Raw genomic sequence first — 25,933 nt, 5'->3', positions numbered from 1 at the left:
AGGTTGCTGATAGCGGATTGCGTCGCGTCGCGGCGAGGTACTGCTAAGGCTATTTGCGCCTATAGCGGCAAATAGCGCATAGTCAAATAGCTGTCAAATATAAATATATTTAAATATTCTAAAAAATTAGAAAAGTTACAAAAAATCTACAAATGCATATTTGATGATTTATAAAGATCCAAAGCATGAAATAGATGTGTAACAATTGCATAATATTAACAAAGCACTATAAAGAACAAAAAATGTACCTATTTATCAAAAAGACTGTTATTTGTCCCATTCCTTCAACTTTCAAGTCTCTAATATATAATATTCTCAACAATAAAAAAGCATTGATTAGTAACATCATCATTATACTAACTACTAGAAACTTAACATAAAAAATAAAATCTTCAAGTATAGATAAATAAACAAAGCAAGATAATATCATGATAGATAATAACAGTATAACACGCTTTTCGCCGCGATTACGAGCGGAAAACGGAACTGCCTGCAATAGTCACCCGCTTAGCATGAAAGCCTAGCGGTATGTGGCTGCGGCTGCTATCGAAACCGCTATCGGGCGCTATTTACAACACTGGTTGGCGGGTGGGGATTTAAGTTTTTATTATGTTAAGAAGACTGTTTATGGAGGGTTTGGATCTATATGTAACTGAGGTTCAATGGGTACAAGGGCCATCAATGTTTAAATGTTCTTTTATGTGCTAAAAGATGTTTTACCTTAGAAATAAAGGATCATCTGATTAAATGGGACAATGGGCTACTTCCATATAATATCCGGATTGGGTTTGAGTCAGATCACATTTATACCTGACCTGTAATAACTTGGTTTGAGCCAGAACTGCACAATGAAGGAAGATACTTTCTGGTCTTGTCGAGACCTATATTGCATAAATCATGCATATGACACACTGATACGCGGAACACTATAAAAGTTACACAATACATGCGTGTCCAACATGGGACAACTTCATGATAGAAATCTGCATGCGACATAGGTTAATGATCATTTCTTTATAAGTGTGCATGTTATGTATTCAAGTGTCATTTTCTATCTGTCTTGTTGTTTTAGTTCTTCTGCAGTGTTTATAACTAATCCACGTAAGCAAAATATACTACTGCTTAGTCTTGTTTGTCATCCTAGGCTGTTGAATGAAGCCAAATTTTTCTTATCTTCCATCTGTGCAAAGTTCTGGCACATGGATCTCATTTCCATATCCTCCTATTTTTGCATATTGCATAGTGCTTCTTTGCTATGTCCTCTAAATCTCTAATTACTCTACTTTATGCATTTATGTTCTTAAGCATTGCTGTATGTGGATTGTTTTTGTGGATATTTATTTTAGATCCTAATTGTTTTCTATGGAACTGAAATTATGGCATATGGATTGCTCTTTTTTCAGCCGCCTAGCCGTTTTGATGAATTGCCTGATGATTTTGATCCAAGTGGAAGACTTCTAGGATCATTTGACGATGGGGATCCCCAGACTACAAATTTGTATGTTGGGAATCTTTCACCACAGGTGCCAAGCATCACTATGGATACTTGCTAAACTCGCAGATTGGTTAAGCTTTTTTTTACGAACAATTTTCATTGTCGGTTTTCTTAGGTGGACGAAAATTTTCTATTAAGGACGTTTGGAAGGTTTGGTCCCATTGCTAGTGTGAAAATAATGTGGCCTCGAACAGAAGAAGAACGTAGGAGGCAAAGAAATTGTGGCTTTGTTGCATTCATGAACAGAGCTGATGGACAGGCTGCCAAGGATGAGATGCAAGGTTTGCTGATTATCACTTGTATCATTCCATTGTATCACTACCCATGATTTGATAGTTAAAATCTTCAAGTTTTACAATGGGCATAAACAATGGAAATTGTTGGTGTTTCCTTTAAATCAAGTCAGTATTTTTGTTTATCGTTAATGTACAATTTGTACTCTTGAAGTACATTTGTAGTAGGAGCAGTTGTCCTGCCCAGTTGATGGCACTAGAAACTGATAATCTCTAAAATTGGAACACTAAGAAAGCTTTGTACTAATGGTTATACCTGCTTTATGTGTTGCAATTTGGACATATAGGAAAAAAGAGCATTGAGAAACTGAGATTGGCTGAATTGAAATCATTGAGATGAGTAAAAGTACACATAAGTAGAATTAGAAGTAGTGCATCAACAAGAGGTTTTATAATATATAGCTTCCAACAAGGATAAAGTGGGAATCGTTTGACTATGTTTGGACATTTGAAACTGAGACCAACAATGAGTTGTTCAAGAGGTGGCATCGGATGTTAGTTTCATAGTTGAAGGACTAGAGGTAGACCTAAAAGAATAAGTTTCAGCAGCATGTCTAGAGTCAGACCTTCCCTGGGTAATACCCAATTATTCTGGTAGGTTTCAACTTTGGTTGAAGCCCTGTAAGAACTGCTTAGGTTTGATCAAGTTGAGCCAAATAAAATAACACCAACCCCTGCTCTCATTGGACTTTTGAAGATCGTTCCACAACAAAGAGAAGCATTTATGCTCATTAAATTCTTTGAGAAATCTTTCTGAAGCATTTTCTTATCTGGCTATTTGTAATTTTCCTGTATCATAATAAGGTAGATGCTCAGGTTGTCTACTCTCAGTGCTAAAAGAAGAAAATGAAATGTGCCTATACATCGACTATGTTCCAAATTCCTGACATTTATATGTTGTTTCTTGGGTGGAACACGTATTGTCATGGATGACAACCTAAAATGTCAAGACATTAAGATTAAAATGAAAAAGAGAGAGATGCAAGATGGGATGGGCTGTCTACACTAGTATATTCTTGTTTCAGGTAAAACTTCTTTTCCAATACCGTCAGCATGGTGACCTGTGTTTGTTTCCCTTTATGTTATGAGCGGTTTTAGCCATACAACTAGGCTAGTATAGAGTTCATGGAAGATGACTGCAGCTAGTCAAACTGCTTATCACTTTACCATCTTTATCAATTTCTTCCTTTTCCCCCTTTCTGCCATCTTTATACATTGAATAGGCTTTTCATGCAAATTAAAGGTTGGTACCGAGTCCCATGTCCTAGTCTGATCTCAGAATTTTAGTAAAATTCTGCTAAAATTTTCATTTACCTTTTAAACATTTATACAAGGGGTAACCACCTATATATTCTCCATCATTTTTATAGAAGCAGTTAGCTTTGAAACACTGTCAGATTTTGTAGCTCAAACTGAATGATGAATTATAATTTCCTATTTCAGGTGTAGTTGTGTATGATTATGAATTGAAGATTGGGTGGGGTAAGTCGGTATCACTTCCAGCGCAGGCTCTGCCTGCTCCCCCACCTGGGCACATGGCTATTAGAAACAAGGAGGTTTTCCCCTTTCTTTACTAGTTTTCCTATAATTTTTCTGTCAGGGTTTGCACTGTGAATAAAATCAACAAGCTAATACATAACCCTTCTCATATGTTTATCTTTTTCATCTTCTTCCTATGATTAACTCTATAAAGTAATTATTGTATGAGAACATTTCTTTTGGTGATTGGCAGGGTAACACTGTGATTCTATCTGGCCCTGATGGGCCTCCAGTTACGTCTGTGACTAGTCAAAGTTCTGAGTTGGTAGGTTACTCCAGATATCACCTTTTCCTTTTTTTTCCTCTTTTTTATTTCATCTAGTTTATTCCATAAATGATAATCTTTTAATCAAAATGAAAATTGAACTTGGTTATCTTGAGCTAGGAAGTCAACTTTATTTAATTATCCGCATTCCTTGCATTAACTAAGGAGTTCATTTATTTTACTTGTTTAATTGTTCATTTTTATGTTACAGTGTTATCTTATCATGTGTTGGTTTCACCGTATAGGTTCTTACACCAAATGTTCCAGATATACTGGTTCTTCTTCCTGAAGATAAACACTTACAACATGTTATTGACACAATGGCCCTACACGTTCTGGATGGTGGATGTGCCTTTGAACAAGCTGTTATGGAGAGAGGCCGTGGAAATCCTCTTTTTAATTTCTTATTTGAGCTTGGATCCAAAGAACATACATACTATGTTTGGAGACTTTACTCCTTCGCCCAGGTATAGTTTATTCATTAAAAACCTCTAGGTTTTTTTTGCAATGTCCTTTTTTTCTTTTTCTTTTTTTCCCTTTTTTCTTTTTCTTTTTTCTTCTTCATAGGGGTTGGTTAATGAGAGGTAAGCATGACAATTGACAATAGAAGAGAATCAAAAGACATAAGAGTCAGAGGTCCAAAGCTAAGTTAAGTAGCAATTAATTTTTTTTGCTTGATGGAGTTCCCTTGGAGACCAATCCATGTACCTCTTGCAAGTAGTTTGTTGCCAGAAAGTCTATCTCAGTATCGACAGGGACGATGTGCTATATAAATATATGAATATAAGTGAAACAGTGTTCAAAGGTGACAAGACTAAATATTATCTACTTTAAGAGCTTTAACTGAAGATGAGATAACAGCTGTCTTGTAATACATTATCAAGTCTCCAATCCTTGATTCTTTTTCCTTATGTGGAAACATTCGGTCTCCTGAGAGAGATCAGTTACATGACTGATGACCAAATACCCTTCCATTTTGAGTTTCGCTCCTCTTCCGTGGTGATAGTCAATTTCTTAAAGCAATGCAACTACCCATTACAAACTTTTATTTGTGAATCTTCCTGAAGTATGCACCGCTTCTTTCTTGAGGTTATTCGATTCTCCAGTCAGTTTCAAGGTGGTCAGATATGTTCTCTGAGATCAAATAGTAATAGTTCATCCTCTAATTGTATTCTAAGATTTTTTGTAGTATCATCCTTCTGTGTTTGTTTCATTGTAAAATATATGTAACAATGATTACTAATTTTGCCTAGCTGTCACTGAATTACAAGTATATTACCTTAAATTAGTTTTCAGTCTATAATATATTACTTGCATGATATCTCAAGAGCAATGTTGAAAAAAGCGTTGCTTTTCGCCGCTAAAGCAGTTTGCTAAGGAATTGGCCTCTAGCCGCTTTGCTTTTGTCGCTTTTGTTGGCACTAAGCGCCCTTGGCTTTTACTCGAAAAGGCGTCTTGCGGCACGTAAAAATGCTTTAAACCGCTTTCCAGTGCTTTAAAAAAAAAATATGGGTAACAGGTTTTGATGTGTACCAGATCCGAACATGACCCGCTTTAAGGATTAAAACCCCTTTCACCTTCTCTTCCCAATCCGAACCAAAAAAAAAAAAAAAACTCTAGACCTCAATTTCTCTCTACTTCCACTTCGTCCATCTCTTCTCCGTCGAAGCTCACCAAAAATTCAGTCGACAAGTCTTCTCCTCCTTGCCGGTTTTATAATTTTAGATTTTTTCTTGAAAATTTCTTCTTTTCAAATTTGTATCCATATTTAAAATGTTAATAGGATTTGGACCCTTTTTGTCCTTGGCACTTTTTTCCGTTTTGAGACGCTTAAGCCCCAAAAAGCCTAAGCGGTGCCTCACCGCCCACTCCGCTTGCCTCTTTCCACAATCTTGCTCAGGAGAAAACACCATTACATATCTCTAGATGTCTATGACTTTGTCATTGATTCCTTCCACATGTTTTTAAAGGATCTTTCTTCATAGGAGCATAGCATGCTCTTTTTTTTTGGAATTTCATGTCTTATAGATAAACACTAAATTGATATGTTGCGAGGAGTTGGAATATTTTCTGACTTTTTTCTTTATTATCCTTCCCACAATCCCAAGGCACTTCTTTTCAGTCGACTTGAGCTTTTCACCAACTTATTCTTTGATAAAAACCACATCCTATTTGTTCTCTCTATCACATCTTCATATTTAGGTTCAAGGGCAAAAAGTTAAAAATGTTTGAACCAAAGGAGGTATTGGACTTTGTCCTTGATCAAGGACGCCTACTTTTGGGGCTCACAACCTTGTGTAGAGTTATGGAGTATGCTGCTGTTCTCATGGTAATATAAGGGATGCTCTGGAAACTGTTGTGTCAACTGGTCTCTTAAGAGTTTTTTTTGTTGGAATGCAGGGTGACACACTTCAACGGTGGAGGACAGAGCCCTTTATCATGATAACTGGAAGTGGGAGGTAATCATATTCTACTTATTTACCTCAATATAATATATCTTTTCTGCAGGATGCATAGCTCTGTGTTCCTGTGTCATATTATGTAAAAATGAGGTAGTTGTTGGGTTTTGTTACCTTTATATCATGCTGTAATTTGTCATTTTCCAATTAGATGGATTCCACCCTCTTTGCCGCCTACTCCAAGTCCAGAGCAAGAGAAAGAAGCTACCACCACGTATGCAGCTGGTAGAAGCAGGGTTAGCTGCCTTTCACTTTCAAAATGGTTTTGGCATCTCCTTTAATATATGAGTTTCAGATATAGAATAACCGTAAAAGGATTTGTGGGTATGTCAGACATGAATATTGGTTGGAAGTAATCTAAGTGAACTACTTTTAATGTTTCATAGCGTGTGGAGTTGGAAAGAACACTAACAGATCCACAACGAGATGAATTTGAGGACATGTTGCGTGCGTTAACTTTGGAGAGGAGCCAAGTAAAACAAGCTATGGGTTTTGCTTTGGATAATGCTGATGCAGCTGGAGAGGTAATGATGCTTCCCATCATTATGTATAGACCATCGTATTTTACAAGAACGATCTGCCACTTTGCTATGTTGCATGGTTAGGGGAATGGGTAAGGGTATCAGTATGGGTATCGGTATGGGATACGGCAAATTTGTAAAAGGTGGGGTACAAGGACACAACTATACAAATATTTATATACACATATATTATATATTTGAATTAATAATCTGTATGAGAACAAGGATGAAATTAACATTCATATAATATTTTTATGTTTCTTTTATTAGGTGTGTTATAAATTGGAAAATCACTAGTTTTTGAACTAGACATCTAAGCGACCTTGCAAAATCATAATTTGGAATTTGACCTATGTCCAGTGAGTTTTAAATTAAAAAATGTACTGTGTAATTGAGTACATTCATGAATAAATGCATGCATATATGCAATAATGTATAATTGAGTACATTCACGAATAAATGCATGCATATATCCAATGAGTGTCCAAGGAGTTTGGGTACGGGTACGGGTCGTCTATGGGTACGGGTATGACTTCAGATTTGAAGTACCCAGGTAACGTAACTTCAGACGTTTCCACAAATGTGTCTCTATTTCGTCTTATACAAATTTTCATGCTTAGTAATAAATTGACGATTTGATCAAGCATGTTATTTTTCCTATACAATTAATTTATTCTTGGTATTGTTCTTTTGCTTATCATATAGGTGGTTGAGGTTCTTACGGAATCGTTGACGCTTAAGGAAACGCCCATACCGACTAAGGTTGCAAGGCTAATGCTGGTTTCTGACATCCTGCATAACAGTAGTGCTCCAGTGAAAAATGCTTCTGCATATCGGACAAAATTTGAAGCTACTTTACCAGACATAATGGAGAGCTTCAATGACTTATATCGTAGTATTACAGGACGGATTACTGCCGAGGCCCTCAAGGTAATTTTTGATTCTGGATTTCTCCTCAAGTCCGATGCTTTCATGCTTATTAAGTATCTCTTCCCTATATAATATGCTTCAATTACCTTGGTGTTTGCTTCAGGAACGAGTTTTAAAGGTTCTTCAGGTATGGGCAGACTGGTTTCTTTTTTCTGATGCGTATGTCAATGGTTTGCGTGCTACTTTTCTCCGATCAGGGAACTCTGGTGTCACACCTTTCCATTCTATATGTGGAGATGCACCTGAAATTGAAAACAAAAGTAGTTCCGAAGATCTTCAAGAAGTGGACAAAATTAATCAAGATGCTGCACTGGCAATGGGGAAGGGAGCAGCTATGCAAGAGTTACTAAGTCTACCTCTTACTGAACTGGAAAGACGTTGCAGGCAAAATGGTCTCTCACTTCTTGGTGGTAGGGAAATGATGGTTGCAAGACTGCTGAATCTGGAGGAAGCAGAAAAGCAGAGGGGATATGATCGAGATGATGAGATGAGATATGTGCATAGCCATTCTGGCAATCATAGAACAGAGGATGACAGTTTGAAAGCGAATAATGCTGGTCACAGAGAAGCCAACCGTGGGATGGAACCAAGAAGCTCGAGTAAGTGGAGTCGACATGATGAAGAGGGACATGGGAATGTTTTTTCATCTTTAGCACCAACCCTTGCGATTCCTCAGCCTGAGTTAAGAGCATTCCCTAGCAAGAAAGAAAAATATGACCCTATTTTACCAGATTCTAAATGGTCTCGAGATGATGATGGCAGCGATGATGAAGAAAACCAAGGTGGTCGAGGTTTAGGCCTAAGTTATTCCTCCTCTGGAAGTGAAAATGCTGACGGTGATCTTGAGAAGGCGGAGGAGGCTGACATGGAAGCTGGCGCCAACAATCTTCCTTTTCCTGAGAGTAACATGAGTGAAGAGCACAGGTCATGACCCATTTTCTTGTATTGTATATGCATCAGTTGTTTTGAAGTGCAACACATTTTTTGTTGTTGAAATCTTATGCTGCTGTTATTTTGTTTTGCAGACAGAAACTCAGGCGTTTGGAGGTTGCTGTAATAGAATATCGTGAAACTCTTGAAGAGCGAGGAATTCGAAATCCAGAGGAAATAGAAAAGAAAGTTGCGAATCATCGGAGACGGCTTCAGTTAGAGCTTGGTTTACTAAATTCTGTGGAAGGCTCCAGTAGGCAATCATCTCGTAAGTTACAGCACAAGGCATTTCTGTTTGTTTGCCATTCTCTTGCTTTTCCTGTTGAATGCATGTATCATTTCTCTTGGGATGTTTCATTCTCTTAGGATCTGTGTTGCATGGGTATACTGGTATAGGTATGGGTATGGGACACAGAAATTTTATAAAAGGAAGGGTACAGGGACACGGCTATATGAATATTTATATACACATATATTATATATTGGAATTAATAAATTAAACGAGAACAGTGATAAGAATTAAAGTTCCTATTAACATTTTTATGTTTATTTTATTGTGTTGATTATAAATTGGAAAATTACTAGTTTTTGAAGTAGACGTCCAAACAACCCTTCAAAATAATTATTCTGTACCTGATCTTTGTCCAACGAGCTTTAAGAAGTGGACGTGAAGTGTATGATATTTGTCCAAAAAGTGCATGACGAATATTTTAAATTAAAATATGTATTGTATTATTGAGTACATGCCTGAATAAATGTATGCATATATGCAAGGAGTGTCCAAGGAGGTTGGGTATGGGTACGGGTACGTGTTGGGTAGGGCTCCAGATGAGAAGTACCCAGGTAACGTAGCTTAGGATCTTCATGGAGACGTATTTGATTTTTTTTTTAATCCTTTGAGAGAGAATCCTCTTTATGTCTGATAGTCTTCACTTCGCGACAATATTTTCTAGCTTTGGCAATGTTCTTTTACTCCTGTGTTTATTTAGTTCAGTGGATCGGTTTTGTTAATTTCCACATGAATACTAGAGTTGACATTACCATAGATTAAAGGTTTGATTGTCATTTTTATAGAGGATGAGGAAGGTAACATCAACCATGCCGGTTTTGTTTGTGGTATATGTGGGTTAACATCAACCATGCCCATTTCGTTTGTTGTATATGTGCATTTGATGTTATTTTAATAGGTGACACTTGATGCAAAATACAAATAAAAGTGGTTTTATCCTTTTTATAATGTATGCGTTTAGAGATTTAAGTTCTGGATGCTAAACAAATCAATATTTCAAGTTTGCATGAGGCTTATATTGTTAAAATGAACCATTGAATAAACAAGAAAGTGAGAAAAGCTTAATTATTCTCCCCTCAAGTTTGAAGTTGTGTTAATGAATGAACTGCAGAGAGGACACCAACAGTGAGGAAGGGCAAGCGTGAAGATGGGCATGAATCTTCAAGGAAGCGGCACCGAAGTCAGAGCAGAAGCCGCAGCCCACAAAAGAGGTCATCAACCAGAGACAGGGAGAGGGTGAGCGATGCTGATAGGAGTCAAGATAGACACCGTCAAAGAGAAAAGAGTGGAAGCAGAGAACGAGATGACCATGAAAGGGATAGAACTAGAGAAAGGGACAGAGATAGGAGAAGGAAGGGAAAATGAGTAGCAGAAAGTGGTAATGTGTTTTGGGGAAGAGGTTGTTCACATGCTCTACTGATGACCAGCTCGTTCTCATGCCTAAATTTCTTGTATTTGGGTTTTGACATTGATAGAGAATTGTTTCTTAGAATTGTATCAATCCTTAGTAGATGTGTTCTTCAGACTTTGTGCCCATTACTAGCAAAATCTTAATTGATGTAATGATCTTTTGTACTAAATTCATGGTAAAAGTGCCTTGCCTTTATTAATTGCAGAAAACTGGGAGCTTTTCTTGTCAGTGAATATTTATCAATGATTAGAGTTTGCCTCGGTTTTCATTTTATGCAGGTTTAAAATGCTATCAAGAATTTTTATCGAGGATCAGATATGATAAAAACTGGTGTTTCCTTATTGAATATTACCGATGTATCACTTATCAGCTTTAAATCCTATCTAAGATCTTGGTACGGCTTAAATAAATTGAAGGGGGGGTAAAAAGGTAAAAATGAGAATACCCCTTTCTTTTCTTCTACGCCTATAATCATTGGAGTTTTGCTTGGCCACCCCCACGCCCCTACTCCCTCTTTTTTTTTTGTTCTTTTTCTATTTCTTTTCAATTATACGTGGAAAAAAATGCAACTTTTACTGTAATCTTTTGAGCAGTTTATTCCGTGAAAAAGAGGCACTGCTGGCGGTGTCGAGGACTTTATTACAATGTTCTGATAAACGTATAATTGACTTGAAGCGCATAAAACATTTTACAGCTTGTATGTTTGATCTGATATCAAGCCGGCCAGTCTACAATCTACATGATTCGGAAGATTCCGACGTGGCCGCGAAAACCATCAATTACAGCGTTTCCCGCCTGCATTTATTTCTGAGTAAGGTACGTACGAAAGACTCTCCATATGAAAAGAAATAGAAAATACCCATTTCAAGGATCCATACCATGATATCCCTTCAAATTAATTGATTTGTCCCCTCCCAGTTTTGGAACCTTACGATGACTTGGGCCAACTGAGGAACATAACGCCCTTGAGAAAAGGGTTCCAGAGATTTGTAAGATATCACAGAGGTTTAAATATGTGTCCATTTTTTACAAAATCTTTTGTCATGATAATAGTAAGTAAAGCTTGTAGTCTTCTTAAACCTGCATTAGCTCTTCGAAAAATGTCTTAATGACCCAAAATATGGGACCATTGGAAAAAGGGAAAAATGTGTCCAGGCCCCAAAAGTGGGAACTTCGTGTGACTAGCCCCCCTGTATTTTGCCCCATGTGGATTAGCCCCAAATACGCATAGTATTTGCGACGAGGCCCCGAATTGACTTATTTCAGAAAAAGCCCAGAGAAAGTTACGATCTTGCCCTATGATGGGACTGAGCTGGGTTAATGTGCCCCTCACCTTTACAAGTACTCTCCCTCTCTTTCTCTCTCTTCCACCTAGCACCGTCATCAAGAACTCTTCATCTTCCTAATTTCTATACGAATTTCAACGTTTCTAGGGTTTTCGCCGGAAAAATGTCGTCGTCTACGGAAGAATCCAGTAACGACTACGAGGTCGGGCACCAAGCCGAGTTGGAAGGAAAAGGCGCTTCATCTGCGGGTGGCAGCGCGGAGGAAGCTACGGAAGCTACGAAAACCCTAATCGAAATGCAAAAGGAGGCATTACAATGGCGAGACCAGAAAAGGAGGATGGCAATGGCTGGTCATACCAACGAACCCCCCTCAAAAAAAAAGTAAGTGTTATATTATACCGCGAAGAGACAATGCAGATTAACCCAATATTGTTAGTTCTAGGCTTTGTCCAATGTTAGCTCTAGTTTAAGTCCAATGTTAGTTCTATTTTGAGTCCAATGTTAGTTCTATAATATTACGTGTTAGCTCTATTTTGTTCCCGTTAGTGCTAGGTCTAATATTGTTTCATATGTCTTATTGAACGTACAAATTCGAAAATTTTTTGCAGGAAAAAAATTGCTCTAACAGGCTCAGCAGAAACACTAAGGTTAACGGCCAATATCGGGGCTTATTGGGCATTTATGAAGCGCCTTGCCCCGAAGATCCGTCAGTGGCATAGGGATGCATACTGCGGTTCTATATTTCAGCACTACATTTTGTTTGGGGCTCCTGCGGCTGATCGGCCCACCCTTGAGCTGCTGCTGAGCTTTTTCGATAGAGATAATAACACCTTTTGTATACCTGATTCAAAAAGTGGGGGTATGAAAAATGTTAGTTTTGATTTGCAATGGGTCCACAACCATACTTATTTCCCAATTTATGGGGAGGACATAAGGAACAATAGGGACTCAAGAAGCAGAATATGGCTGGGATACTTCGCTAAGCTTTTCATTTCTGAAGAGGGTAAGAAGTTAAAAAAATCAGAAACCAGCCAACGTAAACATCTTGAAGGGCTACTTGAACGGCTTGTTGAATCTACCAAAAAGCGGGATATCGAGGATTTTGCTCTGCTACAAATTTTGTACCAATGCTCTATGATATGGAGTCCCATAGCAGGGGAAGGTATCCCTAGACCCTTACTCAGGTACCTGGATAGCATTCAGAGGGTCAATTCTGTTGCATGGGCCCCGTTCTTTTATAATGAAATTATCAGGGGCATTGGAGTTGCTTTGGAGGGAAAGAAGAAGCAAAAGGTCGCATATGTCCCAGGTTGCATGACACTATTGTGTGTAAGTTCCATATTTTACTGATCTTGTTTCATTCTAGTTCGTACCTATGCATTGTTAGTTCTAACTTATTCTATGTTAGTTCTATTCTGTAGCGTGTTAGTTCTAATCTGCACAGTGTTAGTTCCGTTCTGTAGAGTGTTAGTTCTAATCTGCACAGTATTAGTTCTATTCTGTAGAGTGTTAGTTCTAATTTGTACAATGTTAGTTCTATTCTGTAGAGTGTTAGTTCTAATCTGCACAGTGTTAGTTCTATTCTGTAGAGTGTTAGTTCTAATCTGCACAGTGTTAGTTCTAATCTGCACAATGTTAGTTCTATTTAGAACTCTAGTATGGAGCATAACAAAGAACTGCTTAATGACAAATAAAACATTAGAACTGAAGTCCAGTTAAACCTAGTATAGAACTAACAAGAAGACGATTAGAACTTAAGTTAATTGATTTTACAGTTAACCTACATGTCTTGTCGGACTTGCTCGTTTTCCTGTTTATTCGAAGAATCATCTCCTTCTTTAAAAGCTTGCACGTGAACCTCTTTCAGTCCAAGATTGTGGCAATGCTCCACCATAGACGTCAGATCACCATCGTTCTCAATGAGAAATTTTAAGCTTCCAACTGTTTGATCTTCGTATGCCAAAATTAATGACTCGTATGGAAGATCTAACCTCTCTGTCGCATCAAACTTGAGATCCAAGATGGTGGTTGAAGAATTAATCTTCAAGAATACCGCTTTATACTGCGAAGAGACAATGCAGATGATGTCCTTTTCAGCCATTTTGAAGGGATAGTAAGAGTAATGGGAGTAATGGAGAGAGTTATGGAGAGAATTTTGGTCTGAGGAGGAGGAGTAATGGAGAACTAACTAGTTATTGCTCATGATGGAGTAAAAAAAAAGGGGGAAATTTCCCTCCATTTTCCCCATCATATCGCATTAATGAGAAGTGACTTCTGTTGTTCAGGACCAGGACTCGTCTGGGGAAGAAAGAGAAGGGCAATTTCGGTTTTTTTGCAAAATACGATCTGCTTTTAGTATAAAACTGACGTGGAGGGGGCTTAAAACATTAAAGCTCATTTTTGGGGGCTATTCCACATAGGGCAAAGTACAGGGGGCTAGTCACACGAAGTTCCCACTTTTGGGGCCTGGACACATTTTTCCCTTGGAAAAAACATGGGACCATTCGGAAAATGCCTTTAAAGAATCCTTGCTGCACAAGAACCCAAAGGAAAAAGTAAGCTTAACCTCTATCAATCAACCAAAACCGACGCGTGTGAAGTTAGGTCAAGTAGAAAGCAACAGTTCTACCGGTCCTTTCTATCTCCGTTGCCCAACACATCCTTGGAGCTGTTTTTGAGTAGGAAAATCCGACACCGACGGGTGAAATGAAGGAGCATATATTAACTACTGCGGTTGTCAGGTGTTATTTCACAGTATGAATCTAGGTTCACACGAAATAGACTGTCAGAACTATTGACATAAATATAAAGATGAGGGCACAAAGATTGTATGGTTACATATACGGTGAGATTTGGTATATGTGACATCCATCACAATCATCAGAACTGCAAGGCATATTTGACCCCTCGAAGTAATACCTCAAATGAAAGGAGTTTTTTTTTAAAAAAATTAAAAGAGGTTATTTTTTACTAAATAATTAGCAAAACCGACCGTTTTGCTAATTGTGTTGTGATGTAATGTTATGAATTCATTAAATATATCTTTATTCAGTGTATACAGAGTGGACGTTATATTTTTGTAGCCTAAATAAGTCTGCCAAGCAATGCATATGAAGCGATACAGTCTGTGCATGTTCTGTGCACGTTTGTGGTGTGCCTAGCAAATCCACGGGACTACTACTCCCACGGATTTGTTGGACGACATTGCCCATGTCTCTGCTTAACGCACGTGACTAGTAGTCCCGTGCGTTTTCTTTGGAGGTTCAGGAAACCCACGGGGCTAGTAGTCCCGTGGATTTTGTGAGCTCAGATTAGTGACCAATTACTGACCTAGTCCTGTATGTTTCAGAAGATTATCTCTACAAAACCGACCCCTTTGTCGATTTTGCTAAATAATTAGCAAAATGGTCGGTTTTGCTAATTATTTAGCAAAAAATACCTCTTTTGAAAAAAACTCCCAATTGAAACGTGTTGTTTGCTAGAAAGCCCACCCAGGGGAAGGAGGCTTGAACCTTAACTTGTTTGATTGATCAATTAAATATTAAACATTCAACTGAAAAATTTAAATGAAAAAGGAGGAGGAGGAGGAGGATATAGGGTTAAAGATCCCACTTCCTCTGCCGTTCTGAAAGCAACAGATGAATATCCAGGCCCTGAAAAGCAACATGACTTGCCAACTGCTGTCTGATCAGCAAATTAAACTACTGCTTCTTCAGCCAATTTGAAGATAACACCCTTATTATCAGAATCTTGCCCCCATAAATCTGAACCCCAAGCTCACCCAGATGGGAGAACCGAGTCATTTTTGTGAGTATTCTAATCAACGAAGCAATAACTGAGGATTGCAAATACTAAAACCGAAGCCAGAGTCCCAACTCTTAGAGCGACTCCAATGGGGAGGCTGCAAAATGTAGCCTCCCCAAAGAATATTCTCTTGAATATTCCTTTTTAGAGGGGGTCACTCCAACCACCCCCTCTATATGAAGCTCCATTTTTTTAATTGATTGCTTTTATAATACTTTGATTTGGATTTGGGAAGTTGATTTAAAATCAAGGGATTTTAAATTTAGGATTTGAAATCCATGATTTTAGAAATCTTTTGTTTGGATATCTTTATTAAATGAAAGGATTTGAAATCTTTGATTTCGAAATCTAGTGTTTGGATACTTTATTATACATGAATTTGAATTTAAAATTGATGAAAATTTATTCTCTTAACCTATCTTGTTTACATCAAATGCAATGGAGATGTGTAAAATAGTAACCAAAAAACACAAAGTTAGGTAATTTTGGCGATGGTAGCTACATTTGCTAAGTTTTCAAATAGTAACCATAACTTGCAAGAGTTTTAAAAAAATAAAAATGAAGAAAACTCTACAATCATATCAAGTATCTTACAAAAAAAACATCTAAATAATACATTACCATTGCATATTTCACAGATATCCAGGCTGGAAAACACTTGAGGCTTGTTTCATATTTCATACATATTTAAAGTGAGAATAAGTTGATATCAGAACAAATAAGTAACAATTCCATTATCTTCTCAAATGCAGGTAACAACTGACAATTACATAGTCAATTTGGTCTTTGATATACCAAGAAAAATGTTAATAAGAAAAAATACAAAGAGTTGCAAACTGAATAGCATGTGAGAAGAGAAGTATCCTTGATGTAAAGAAATTACAACTGAGGATTCAGAAGTGCTTGTATGATAAACCCTATCCGCAGCAACAAAAGAGTAATTCATATGCCATCACGATATGAGCCCAAAACCTACAAAGAAAATGAGCAGATCAATAATTTTTTTTAATCAAGCTAACAAGCTATTAAACAAAAATGTCGGATAAGTAGTGAGAATGAATAAGATAATGAACTCACATGAGACTATGCAAATTCTGCAATACAAAAAGGTTTTTCTTTTGATGTGATGCTATAGAATTTGATATTTTTTTAGACATTTTACAAAATATAAATCAGTTTCAAAATGATTTGCCTCATATATGATCTGGTAAATTCTGCAATTCCAATACGGAAAAAGAAAAACATGTTCCTTTTAGGGAAGACTATGCAAATTTCATGCATACATAATAATAATACTATGTAAAATATGTGTAATGATAGCTGTTGGGAAGACTATGCAAATTTCATGCATACATAATAATAATACTATGTAAAATATGTGTAATGATAGCTGTTGGCTACACTAACTGAAAAGCATGCATACATAATAATAATACTATGTAAAATATGTGTAATGATAGCTGTTGGCTACACTAACTGAAAAGGACACGGTTGTTATGAAATATAAATAATTTTCAATGAAAGGACTATGAATTCACATGAGACTGAAAGGACACGGTTATTAGAGTATGAGTAAGAAATGCATTTAGAAATGCATCATAATCAAGTATACACTAAGGCCGTGTTTATGTTGGGTCATTGAATCCCTTCCATCATTTATCATTTTTAACCTATCACATTAAAAGTTGAACATGCAAGCAGATTTCATCATTTATCATTTTTAACCTATCACATTAAAAGTTGAACATGCAAGCAGATTACACATATATCCTGAATATATATTTAGCAGGATGCAAATTTAATGAAGTCCTAAGAAAAAACAACTCAAGACATAGAAATAACACCTTACTTTGAAATAGCATCCATAAGATTGCATGACAATAAAAAATTGCATATGGGCAGTAAATGTAAAATTATCTTCTTTTAAGAGAATATTCAGCTATGTCATAGGTCTAATCCCATCATCAAAGAATATTCAGCTATGTCATAAATCTGTAGCAGATATCCCTTTAGCCACACCTCTTCATTTTTCCAACCTTCGGTGTCCAGGTCACTGAGTGAAGATGGGAGTGATTTGTGGAAAAGTGTCTCGTATGCTAGTCTGAAAGTGGTTGTCAGACAGTGGTGGTCAGACAATCTGACTAGTTTAAGCTAGTTTTGGATGCTAATATCTGAAAGTAAATTTCCTTAATTGCACAGCTGATTTGAACAAAATTTAAGAAGTAAGAACTATAGAAATGAGAATCGTGACCAGAGGATATATATGGCATATAAGAAGGAGAACAATCTTCGCTTGTTTTCATATCTTGTTATTGTGGGGAAAATGTCCTATGATAAAGTACCAACTTTTTCTTGTAATTTATGCTACAGTCGTACGACCTTCTGTTGTAAAGAATGTGTTGCTTGCAGAAAACTAGGACTTGGATATCTATGCATATATGCACTGTACTTTGTCTAGCAGATTTATGCCTGATATAAACTTACTAGTCAAATAAGTCTTTTGCTGGTAAGTTATGTGTCGATATATATTTGTGTAAATCATTTAGGGAGCATGGTTTAGGATCATTATCACAAATGACATGCTCCAAAAACAGTAAACTCAACTATATAAACTACATACACACATAATATTAAGGTGCATGACATAAACATTGCAGTAAGGAAGGAACATCCTCATTCTCTTTTTTATCTGGCCCACTAACCTACAGCTGCGTCACCTATTCACCAAAAAATCATGCTCAATCTATCAAGATTATTGAGTTTAGAGAGGAAGAGGAAGGGCAACTGAATCATAGTTGCAATGAATTTGTTTTGGGTATATATATAGTGTATATATATACCCAAGTGTGAGTGTGTGTGTATATATATGAATACTGTTGTGAGGCGTAGGATCTTTAACTTAACTTGTCATGTGAGTGTGTGTGTATTTAACAAGTTATATGAATTTGTTCTGGGTATATATATAGTGTATATATATACCCAAGTGTGAGTGTGTGTATATATCTGGGAGTTTGATAAAGATCCTACCCAAGTGTGAGTGTGTGTGTATTTAACAAGTTATATGAATACTTGTTAAGTTAATGATCCTACGCCTCATTAACACAATCACCAAGCTGAACTTTGTTTTGCTTTTTATAGTCATGTTCTAATTAAGTTTCTTGTAAATGTGCACAGAGCAAGAAAAACCCTCTAGGAGTGAAGGCTCTTGCTCGTATCCCAGCAAAACCTCACTGGGTTTTCTTAGATGCAGAAAACAAGAAGCAGTGATTTATGTGTAATATGTACCAACTGGGTGAGAAGAAAGCAGCTTAAATTTTGACCAAGGTTTTTGTGATAGTTAAACCTCACCCCTCTATTCTATTTACCTACCTAAACAGCAATCCTTGCTTGTTTATTTTATGTGATGATGGTTAGCAGCACTTGTACATAGGTTTAAGTTTCACAGTTCGATCTGTAAACCAAATGTTGGTGTTATTGCAACTTTGCTCTTGTAACGTTTATAGCTGGGGCTGTTAAATCTGTGAAATTTCCTTGATTATGCGCTTGCCTGGTTCTTTGACAAGTTGAACTTGAATCTGATGTTGTGTTGAATTTGGTGTTTGCCTTCATTGACGCTGCTCAAAGGAATGTTCAACTACATAGTGAAGAGTATAACTTTTTTTTTATTTCTCTGGAGGACTATGGAGATATGAAAGTATACTCATGTATTTGTAGCACCTAAACTGTCACGCTAGCTCCATACCTCTTCGGTTGTATATATACATGTCATGTGAGTGTGTGTGTGTATATATATGAATACTGTTATGTATTTTTTGTGTGAGTTGTAAACTTAGTCGGGTACATACCTTATTCCTTCATCACCAGGACACTGTCAAAAATCCTTCCAGTCTATATACAATCTATATACAATCGAGACAACAACAGTATTCATTAATTACTGTTAAAAAATCCTAGTAATTACTTCTATCCTAACTGTTCAAAAATCCTTTCAGTCTATATACAATCGAGACAACAACAATATTCATAAAACATATGAAGTTAGATATATGACTGTTCTAGGCATTTTATGCACTTGTTTGAGTTCTATCTCAAGAGAACCATAGTGAATGGATGTTAGAATGCCACATGTTCTTCGCTTGTTCTTCCCGAGTAATTTCAAATTTTCTCGAGTTCAACAAGTTTTTCTTTTCTGTTGGTAGATACAATCTATTCCAATTCACAGCATATATATATTCACACTAGCTCATAGAGCACAACAAATTCATTGCCATATAAACGGAAAAATTACTAGGATACAGTTGGGGGGGGGGGGGGGTATGACTTCAAATTATGCAAACTAGGTTATAACTGAATGATTAATAACCGAATGCAAAGGTGGTTGAAATCTCAAAACTTCAGCATCTAAGTACATATGTTGTAACTTCAATTAACAAACAGCAATGAGCCTTAACGAAACAAAAATTCAAGATAAATCAGAGGTTTGCATTTAGGGCCTGTTTGGCTATTTCCCCCCCAAAAAAGGAAATGGAAATGTCACATTTCAAATGCTTTTATGACATTTCAAGACATTTCACAGTTTTCTTTTCTTTTGTTTGTTTCACAAAGAAAACCCCCCTTTTCACTGCCAAGTCACACAAAAAACAAAAAAAGCCTCCATAGTAACAGTGTTGGACATTTCCATTTCTTTTGTTTGTTTGAGAACAAAAAAAATGAAAAGAGAGAAAACCAATTTAAATAATATGTTTTATTCTTCATAACCTTATAAACAGTGCTTTTACTAATTAATAATTCTCAGATGGGACATTTCCAAGTGTTTTCAGCCCATTTTGTTGTGAAAACACATTTCTTGAAAATGTGAGGTGGCATCCTACGTGGCACTTCATTTCTTGAAAATTAAAAACGAAACAAACACTTGAAATGGAAACCTCTTGAAAACAAAAACTCATGTGGCACATGGGACATTTCTTGAAAGTTGAGGTGGCAACACATTTCTCATTTTTTTTAAGCAAACAATTAACAGACCCTTAGTAGACGAATATCAAAGAGTTATTAATCATTTGGAGAGAAGCAAAAGAGAACTCACCCAAATGCAAGACAGGGTTTCAGTTCCCAAAACCTGGAAAAACAAAATAAGCAAGTTATGTAACATGAATCCAACATTAACACTATATAAATCCTAGATCAGATCTAGGGTTTCGACTGTAGGGGGAGAGGCAGGGGGAAGGGGCAGGGGGAGAGGCGGCGATCGCCGGGGGTGGGGGGGGGGCTTTTACCTGTGAGTGAACCAGAGAAAGAGGATCGCGGACTTGAAACCAGAGAGAGAGGCAGGGGGGAGAGGCGGCGGCAGGAGGGGGAGGCGGTGAGCGGGTAGGGGGGAGAGAGAGAGATCGAAACCAGAGAGAGAGAGGGGATCGCGACTTGAAAAGAAAGAGAGGATCGGGTCGGGATTTGATAAATGACAAAGGATGGGGTGAAATTTGAAATCACTTGTTTTGGGCTTTTAAATTCCTCTTTGTTAAATCAATTGATTCAAAATCTAGATCCAAATCAGAACCCAAACTAGATATTTGGATTTGAAATACCCTGGATTTTAAATCCAGGGCCAAATCCAAGTTCCCAAATACATCCTTAGGAATTTTCGTTCAATTGATCTTACCCCTTTTAGCTTGGCCTTTATCTGCTTGATATCACTGAGCGAAAATGTGACAGTTGATAAGGTGATTGGTCTATCTTCAATGCCAACATCCCCTGACCTTATTGGAGTTACGCTATCTTTCATGCTACTCAACGCGAGACTCCAACTGAAGTCTTTAATTGTGTTAATGCACATCGAGAAAACATTGGATACAGCCCTATAAACTCCCCAGTTTTGAGCCTGTGTGCTTCCATTATGGATTTGAAAATATAAAAATATAAAATGTTAAAAAAATTATATGAATTAATTTAAAATATAAAATATATTATAAATTAATACTAAATTATAATACTCATTGTTTAAATAAAATTAATTATCATTTTGTAATTTAAAATATAAAATATATTATTTAAATTAATACTAATTATTTGTTTTGCAATAATATATTTCGATATTAGTCCATTTTGAAGGTATCGATGAGACATTTCCAATGATAATTATTTTTATTAAAAAATATTAATATATTAATATATATATATATATAATATATATATAATATATATATATATATATATATATAATATATATATATATATATATATATTATATATATATATATATATATATATATATATATAATATATATATATATATTATACAGATTTTTAAGAAGTAAAAAAAATGATGGGACACAATTAGAATAATAATATGTTAAGGAGATTGAGAGTTAATATTGTCTTTTTTTTTTTGGGGGGATAGTGAAATGGAGGGGGCTGCATATTTGGAGAAAAACTCCAAATATTGCAGTGGCTGTTTAGGTGGGGGGGGGGGGTTGGATTGTAACCGGCGCTGCATTTTGGAGAAATGCAGCCTGGTTGGTAGTAGCTCTTAAGAGCTCATATTTGTAGTAAAATCACAATCACGAACAAAAATCAACAAAGAAGGGGAAGTTCTCTTTCTTCTTTTTGAGAGGACAAACCTCCCATCAGGCTCATCACTAAATAGAACAAAACCTACTTTCCAAGATCCAATATTTCATTGAAATTTCGAAGTTGCCTAACCCACCAGTCCACCGCCACGACACCAAGGGGCCGTTCGGCTCTCAGGCACATGCAGTGGATCTCATAAAAATCAGGAAGGTAGTTTAGATTGTTTTTAAGGGCCTGTTCGTTTGCCTTAAAAAAATGGGAAATCAAAGAAATAGAAAACTATTTCTAAGAAAAATGGGTTTTTTAATTGTTTGGTTGGCTAAAAAAAAAGGAAATCAAAGAAATGGAGATGAGATGAGATGAGTTGTCACATTATTATTGGATGATGTGAGTGATTTTTTAAGAAAACTAGTTTTGATGTTGTTCGGTTGGCGAAAAAAAATAAGGAAATGAATTATAAGAAACCTATTTCCTGTAGTTTTCTTGTTTTCTTTTGTTCGGTTCATTCTTAAAAATAAGAAATGAAATGAGATGAGATGAGATGTCATTGTATTATTGGTTGATGTGAAGAAAGATTAAGAAAAGTGTTTTCACAACTTTTTGGGATGAAAACAAAGAAATGAAATGTTAATGAGATGAGGTGAATTGTTATAATATTTTATTCGATGATGTGAGTGATTTGAAATGATGAAAAGAGATGAGTTGAGTGATGTTTGGATGAAAATAATATTTTATTAGATGTGATGGATGAGTTGTTAGATGAAAATAATATTTTATTAGATGTGGTGGATGAGTTGTTGGATGAAAATAATATTTTATTAGATGATGTAGATGAGTTGTTGGATGAAAATAATATTTTATTGAATGTTGTGGGTGAGTTTTAGGGATGGAAATGGAAGAAATGGATTATTTTGAGATTTCCACCATTTCCATTTCCATTTCTTGGTTTTTAGGAAATAAACGAACAGGCCCTAAGAGGAAAGTGAGCTAAAAATGATGGAAAAGTGGGCATCACATATGATATTTTGTTTTTTCCCCCTTGAAACCACCAAAAATGGTTACCATGTAATGGACCAAAGGCCATAATCCAAATCATAGCAGAGAGGGGGGGGAAAAATACTTTACCACCTGAAGCTTTCAGCCATAAAGTATCCCATAGTGAACTTTAATACCTTTATTTTACCCTTCAGAATTCTGTATAAAACACATCATATAATTATCAAGTGACAAACTTTTGGACTTTTACATCCTTCCAATACCTCTGTTCTTCTTTGGCTACTTAACCATGAACCCATTAAAAATAAAAACAACAACTCATTTCTTCATTTTCCCAAACACAAATTGGTCTGTGAATAATTTGGGAGGTGAAGGATATAATATAATGAGTATTAATGACATTTTACACGCTCTCCCTCAATGAGCATCTTAAAAAATTTTTTTTCCTTTCTTGTGGAAAAAATATACTTCAAAACATCAATCAACTTTAGATAATTAAATGCAAATAATCCAAAAAAAAAAAACAAAAACAAAAACAATATAGTAGAAAAGAATATTCATATCTTTCTCTTCTCCTTTCTTTTTTCCAGAGAAGTTTCGCAAAAGAGAGTATCAAAATCTTTGACGTTTGGGGTAAAAATTGAGGTTCAGCTTTAGCCTTACGCTGAGAGCACACGATTGGCATGGTAAGCAATTTTATTTGTTTGATTTTTTTCTCCTTTTGAAGTGAAAATACAGGCAATGACCTTCAGAAGGCAGATGAGGCTGACATGGCAGCTGACTCCAACAATCTTCGCCGTCCTGAGAGTAATTAAAGATAACAAAAATGACAAGAACAGGGCATTGATACACATTTAATTATGAACTAAATGCTCATATAGTTTTGAAAAGTGAAGGTCAAAGGGTGTGGCTGTTTGTACAACTAACAGCTTTTTATTTCATGCTTAAAATACAGTCTCCCTCTGCCAGTCTATTGCAAGGGTGGGGAGTACATAAATAGTCTTGAAGAAAAGGTATCTGCATTCTTCTTGCATTTCATTTAGAGTACTGGAGGCTGAAGAAGCTTGAAATGTCCATTAGCCTGCAGCAATCGAAGGTGAAAACCAAGCTTAAGAGTTTTCAACCTCGGAGAGAGTAGGCAACGGGCTTCCCGCCAAAAATGACTTGAGGAGTACGAGGGCTTGCTTGGGTCGATGAAGAGGAACCTCATGGCCAGCACCCCTCATGGTAACAAATGTTAGCCCCTCGTACACTTGTGTCCACCCACCAACCTGTTTTAGGATCAATATACAGCCTTTTAATTCTCATATGAATTTAGGAGCAAAAGCAACATGGGGTTTATGTTTTTCTCTAGTAACAAAGGAAAATCGTTTTTAAGAGATAACCGACATTGTTATCATCTGCATGAAACTGTGGCCTGATAGTTTGCGCTTCGTGGATGAAAGTAAATTTACTAATAATATCACACCATTAATTATTATGGTGATCAAGCAATTTTCCCTATAAAAATCGGATTGACTAGGGGAACATGAAAGTGAAGCCTAGAAGGTCTATGCGACAATCAGCTAAAAGCATGGTGCAAGCATCGTGTTATCCATCCGTGGGCAAGAAGAAGCGTGACATTAACATGGTACCAACTATAGGTAAATAGACTCGTGAATCAGAGTAAATATCGGGGAGAAGAGAACATGGAAAAGGGGAATGAGCGAATAGGTTTTCACTTCTCACGCTGATTTGCATTGTGCTGAGAGCATAAATGAGACTACCGACTACTTTCCTTGGTTTCTCTTGCGTAGGGGGCCGACAATGTCCACGATATGGAAAGTTTAAAGGAATCATTCCATGTGCTTATCTTAGTCAACCTAGAGGGTGGGACTCGATATAATAAAGGATACAAGATGATGATCAGTTAAAAAAGAAGAAATTACTCGACACTTCCCTCTTTGTCATGCAATTGTGTAATTCAGCTCTAGCACAACGATACACAGATAAATATGATACCATACCTGACCGTCATCATACCAGGGATGCCACGGAGTTACAGTTGGAAGTTTGAGAGCATCAACATCGTACCGAGTGGATGTAACTGGAAGTACGCTATCTGTATCGCCGCTGCACACACAAATTGTTGTTGGTATATCATACATAAAATTTCTAAATCAGCAATGATTAAGAGAAAACTTGGTCCTGAAAACAAGTAGGTTATTATATAGAAAATGATTCGTAAAAGAGCAGAGAGTGCAAAACAGTTCTGTGTTACTTGCTTATGTGCCAGAAAGTAACAAGTACAATCATGGAATCTTTATAACAAGATGCGCTTAAATTCGTTCATTATAAGAAAATTAACAATAATTTTAAGACCAGGAAAGATTAATTGAGATGAGTTTTGTGATAAGACAGACCATTTGATGCATGAGATATTTCAATATAAGCTTATTTCAAATATCAGCACATGTTAATCATCAAATAATGTTGCAATCATGCAATTACTCTTGTAGAAAAGTTCTAAAAGAAAGTTATTGAGATTGAGCTCACCTGAACATCCATATGCGAAGGCCATGCTCTATAAGCTCATGGTATATGGGTAGTATGGATCTAGAAGAGTCCCTCCAATTGTCATACACAGCATCACTGCAAGAAACAAGTTAACTAATGGGACTATGAAACTTAGTCTAGAATAATATGATTCAATGCCAATCAAGGAAAATCGAGAATGAGCTTTTAAAGCCCAGATTTAAATGAAATGTCTACAGCAATATTGGATAGACGAGAATCGACTCCCCAGCTAATGATAATATGAACCTTCATTCAAACTAACTAAACAAACATGCAATTGGATTTCAATAGGACATTACATGATATTTGACAGGAATTTCACAGCTTTCAAGGAATCGTGATTCACATCTCCTGAATGCCCCATAAAGAGAAGTTAAACCAAGTATCCCTTGTATTTTGGATTAGCTTTATCAAACTTTAAAAGTTGAAGTCAGGAGAAAAAAATAACAAATTGTGTGCAATAATATTAAAATGACAGAATAGTGAGGACAAAATGTGCAACTGACCTGAAAGTGAAATAGCAATTTCCTACCTACTTACAGTTATAGTTATAACAACTAGAACTTATTTCACTCGGAAAAAAAAAACATACATA

At 36.3% G+C, this 25,933-nt stretch overlaps 2 protein-coding genes across 3 annotated transcripts in view; one reads left to right on the top strand and one right to left on the bottom strand.

The window, feature by feature from the left end:
• Positions 1-10,360, top strand: part of LOC109844010 (protein RRC1-like) — a 28,293-nt gene extending 17,933 nt beyond the window's left edge. For both annotated transcript variants that reach the window (XM_020413017.1, XM_020413016.1), the window contains exons 7-18: positions 1,404-1,523; positions 1,611-1,776; positions 3,232-3,344; positions 3,521-3,592; positions 3,838-4,059; positions 5,993-6,051; positions 6,203-6,287; positions 6,438-6,575; positions 7,278-7,502; positions 7,606-8,426; positions 8,528-8,700; positions 9,833-10,360. In XM_020413017.1, the coding sequence (XP_020268606.1) occupies positions 1,404-1,523; positions 1,611-1,776; positions 3,232-3,344; positions 3,521-3,592; positions 3,838-4,059; positions 5,993-6,051; positions 6,203-6,287; positions 6,438-6,575; positions 7,278-7,502; positions 7,606-8,426; positions 8,528-8,700; positions 9,833-10,086 (2,448 nt within the window). In that variant the 3' untranslated portion in view covers positions 10,087-10,360. The remainder of the gene's footprint in view (positions 1-1,403; positions 1,524-1,610; positions 1,777-3,231; positions 3,345-3,520; positions 3,593-3,837; positions 4,060-5,992; positions 6,052-6,202; positions 6,288-6,437; positions 6,576-7,277; positions 7,503-7,605; positions 8,427-8,527; positions 8,701-9,832) is intronic.
• Positions 23,610-25,933, bottom strand: part of LOC109844009 (serine carboxypeptidase II-2) — an 18,160-nt gene continuing 15,836 nt past the window's right edge. The window contains exons 8-10 of the mRNA XM_020413015.1: positions 25,318-25,413; positions 24,789-24,894; positions 23,610-24,053 (exon numbers count right to left, since the gene is read on the bottom strand). Of these exons, the coding sequence (XP_020268604.1) occupies positions 23,892-24,053; positions 24,789-24,894; positions 25,318-25,413 (364 nt within the window). The 3' untranslated portion in view covers positions 23,610-23,891. The remainder of the gene's footprint in view (positions 24,054-24,788; positions 24,895-25,317; positions 25,414-25,933) is intronic.

Source organism: Asparagus officinalis, chromosome 5, assembly GCF_001876935.1.
Source record: "Asparagus officinalis chromosome 5, Aspof.V1, whole genome shotgun sequence".
Taxonomy (NCBI): domain Eukaryota; kingdom Viridiplantae; phylum Streptophyta; class Magnoliopsida; order Asparagales; family Asparagaceae; genus Asparagus; species Asparagus officinalis.
The sequence above is the reverse complement of the archived record's forward strand: the minus strand, read 5'-3'. Positions and strand labels throughout refer to the sequence as shown.